General features: G+C 41.7%; 1 protein-coding gene across 1 annotated transcript; it reads left to right on the top strand.

Moving 5' to 3' along the window:
• The first annotated feature begins 365 nt into the window (after window positions 1–365).
• Window positions 366–2,893, top strand: LOC104956724 (nucleoporin NUP53-like). Its single transcript, XM_010784256.1, has 3 exons — window positions 366–649; window positions 1,579–1,746; window positions 2,736–2,893. The coding sequence occupies exons 1-3, from the start codon at window positions 637–639 to the stop codon at window positions 2,876–2,878; spliced, it is 324 nt and encodes a 107-aa protein (XP_010782558.1). The 5' UTR covers window positions 366–636; the 3' UTR covers window positions 2,879–2,893.
• The last annotated feature ends 297 nt before the right edge of the window (window positions 2,894–3,190 follow it).

Below are 3,190 nucleotides of genomic sequence, written 5' to 3'. Positions count from 1 at the left end.
AGCTGTGATTGACTGGTGCTGCTCACAGATAACATCTAATCCAATCAAATCACGAGGGAGTGTTGAGGCGGAGTACACTTTTTAAATTGTACAGTTTTAGGCAAAATTACGGTAGAGGATAAATACATCTAAAACCCTAATAATAATAATAATAATAATAATAATAATAATAGTAAAGTTATAATAAAAATGAAAAAATACTTATTATAATATTCATACTAATTATTATTATTTTCCTGCCGGAAAGCAATACAAATAAATAATTAGACATGAAATCCATGAAAGTAAAAAACACTTAGCAGATTGCCGCTGATTGCAAAGAGTACTGTCCAATCAGAGCACATCAGCACATGAGTTCCAGCCAATCAGAGCGCAGAATGCTGGGTCAAGGCGGAAGTGTTTGGTGAAGACACATTTCCCTCTAACAGCTCTGAATCTGACCTAAAAACGGATAAATCAGATATTTAAAACCACTTGACCTGAATCAATCCGGTTCTATATGTTATCTGGTGTCCTAGTTTGATTCAAGAAGAAGTTGAGAGGTCATATTGTTATATTATTTAGCTTTGTTAGCTTCGTTAGCTAACCGGCCACATTTTTTAAACCGGCGGAACTTCCTGCTTTTTGAACATCGAGATGGAGTTACAAGGTAAATAACATGTTTAATTCAAGTTATTAATCCGTTTTTTAGTCATTTCCTAATGTTATTTATACCTTTATGAACCCCCTGCCTGCCAGGAGAGTCCGTTAGCTCAGGGTTAGCATGTTTGGTTCTGGTTTTAAAAAGGTTAAGTTGTTAGCTAACAGTAAAAGTAAATCTTACAAACACAGACTGACAACACATTTATCTGAGGTGTAAAGTAACTAAGTACATTAACTCAAGTACTGTACTTCAGTTCAACTTTGAGGTAGTATTTCCATTGTTAGCTACTTCTACTCCACTGCAACTTTCAAGTATGTGTTACTCTGGATTATGGTACATTTTCTAAACTGGTTTAAAAATGAAATGCAAATAGGGTTTAACTTAAATTTGTGAGGAAATAACCACAAGTACACTATTCTTAAAGCATGAGGAGATAGCACTGTTTTATCTTTTGTAAGTGGTCTATGTGTTTGGTTTGTAAAGAACTAACCTTTGTGTATGAAAAGTGCTGTATAGGTGAAGTTTGATTTTACATCCCAGCTGTTGAAGGGGAAAAGGATGCACAGGAAACACAACACACGTCAAATAAAGTTGATTTGAATGATAACTTAAATTAAAAGGCCAGCAAGCAGCATTCTCTAACAAACAAAAACAAAGCACCAAATGGATGTGGCTTTGATTTCGTCTGAATCAGAAATCCTTTATAAGTCCTGCAGCCGGGACATTTACAGTATTACAGCAAAAAGCGGCACATTAGGTAAAATAATGCATGCATTAATAAACAATAAGCTAAAATAATTAAAGGTGATGATTGCACAGTATTGCTAAAGAAGTGTCAATATTCCCCATTGCAGGTATTGCGGTCTGTTTTGTGTGACTTGTTGTTGTTGTTGCTGTTGTTCTCCACATGTTAACCGTGTTTTCCCGTCTCTCAGTGGGAATTGAACCGATGACCCTGGGCTCCCCGACCTCTCCCAAGCCGACCCCTGGAGCTCAGTTCCTGCCCGGCTTCCTGATGGGAGACCTTCCCGCTCCCACCACCCCCCAGCCGCGACCTTTCAACCTGGGCACCTCCATGATGGAGAGCCCAGGAACACCCCGAGGTCAGAAGGAAAGCCGCCGCTCAGATTATTGCTGGTTGTTGTTGTTGTTTTTGTTGTCAATCAATCAATCAATCAATCAACAACTTTATTAATCCCGCAAAGGGCAACGAACACAGGCAGGAACATACAGGAAGAAAACACACATATACACCCCTGGATGTTGATCATTCCCATTTACACAATAAATAGTTCATAGCATCAGAATAATTAAGTAAAGAGCAGGTTTACAACACCCCTGGTTTATGGAGTTCTTTCAGGTCCCCCTAATGTACCCACATTGGATTGATTCTTCCAACTTATAACTGAACTTATGAGGCAGTATACTTCTAGGGAGCAGCCCAGCCCTTCGTATGTTTTTTTGTATGTGGCCCTCGTGAAAAAAATGTGGACACAATTTGTCCGGCAGTGGCTCAGTCAGTAGGGGCTTGGACTGTGAGCCGTAGGGTCGCCGGTTGAAGTCCCCAAACAGACCTAAATATGGAGTGTGGACTGCTACTTGGAGAGGTCCCAGTTCACCTCCTGCCCTGCCGTGGTGCCCTTAAGCAAGGCACCGGACATCCCCCTTCCCCCCTCACTCCCATTGCTCCCCGGGCGCTGTACAATAGCTGCCCACTGCTCCTACTACTAGACTCCTGGTGCTACGATGGGTTAAAAGCAGAGAACACATGTCACTGTGTGCTCTGCATGTGACACCATTCAAGAGGGGTTCATCCCTCCCAATTCTACCTATCAATCAATCAATCAATCAATCAATCAACCAATCAATCAACCAATCAACAACAACTTTATTAATCCTGCAATGAGCAGCTTGTGTCAAGAACATGACCTGCTGAGGCCAGTTTGCTCTCTGCTCTCCGCAGAATCTGCTGCTTACAAAAGGAGTTGAAGTCTCTCTGTTTCACTCTGATGACCTTAGAGCAGGTTGTTGTTGTTGTTGTTGTTGTTGTTGTTTACTTTGTGGATTGACACATGTTTCCTTTCTGGTTCAGGTGGAATCGTCTCTGCTCCGCTGCCTTTTGTCCCGACGCCTAAAGACAAGAGTGGAGCCCCGCCTGTACGCAGTATCCATGACGACCTGGTTACTATGACCACGCCCCTAAAAACACACGGACAGGTGACAACAAATACATAATAACAAATTAAACGCGTAAAAATAAACAATTCTAAAATATAAATGTCTCACAAAATAAATATAAATAAATCAGCAATAGAGAGTAAACAAATATACAGATGACCGTGAAGAAAAATAACTCGTCTAAAGCCCCTGACACACCATGCCGAAATCGGCCGTTTTCGTTAGTCGGACGACGAAGCGTGCCCTGTCGCCCAAACTCAATTTGGTGTGTCCCGCACCGTCGGCCGTGACACGCCTTATTTGGCCTTTCATGGCCGACGCATCATGTTGAATCGGCCATGCGTCGGGTCGGGCAGTCGGGCCAAAGAA

Source organism: Notothenia coriiceps, unplaced genomic scaffold (assembly GCF_000735185.1).
Source record: "Notothenia coriiceps isolate Sejong01 unplaced genomic scaffold, NC01 NC01_scaffold00026244, whole genome shotgun sequence".
Lineage (NCBI taxonomy): Eukaryota > Metazoa > Chordata > Actinopteri > Perciformes > Nototheniidae > Notothenia > Notothenia coriiceps.
This window is presented reverse-complemented; position numbering and strand designations above follow the sequence as displayed.

Excerpts from the sequence above, each read along its gene's own strand:
- LOC104956724 (XM_010784256.1), top strand. Across the intron at positions 1,747-2,735 it reads GAGCCCAGGAACACCCCGAG|GTGGAATCGTCTCTGCTCCG; the intron begins GTCAGAAGGAAA and ends TTTCTGGTTCAG.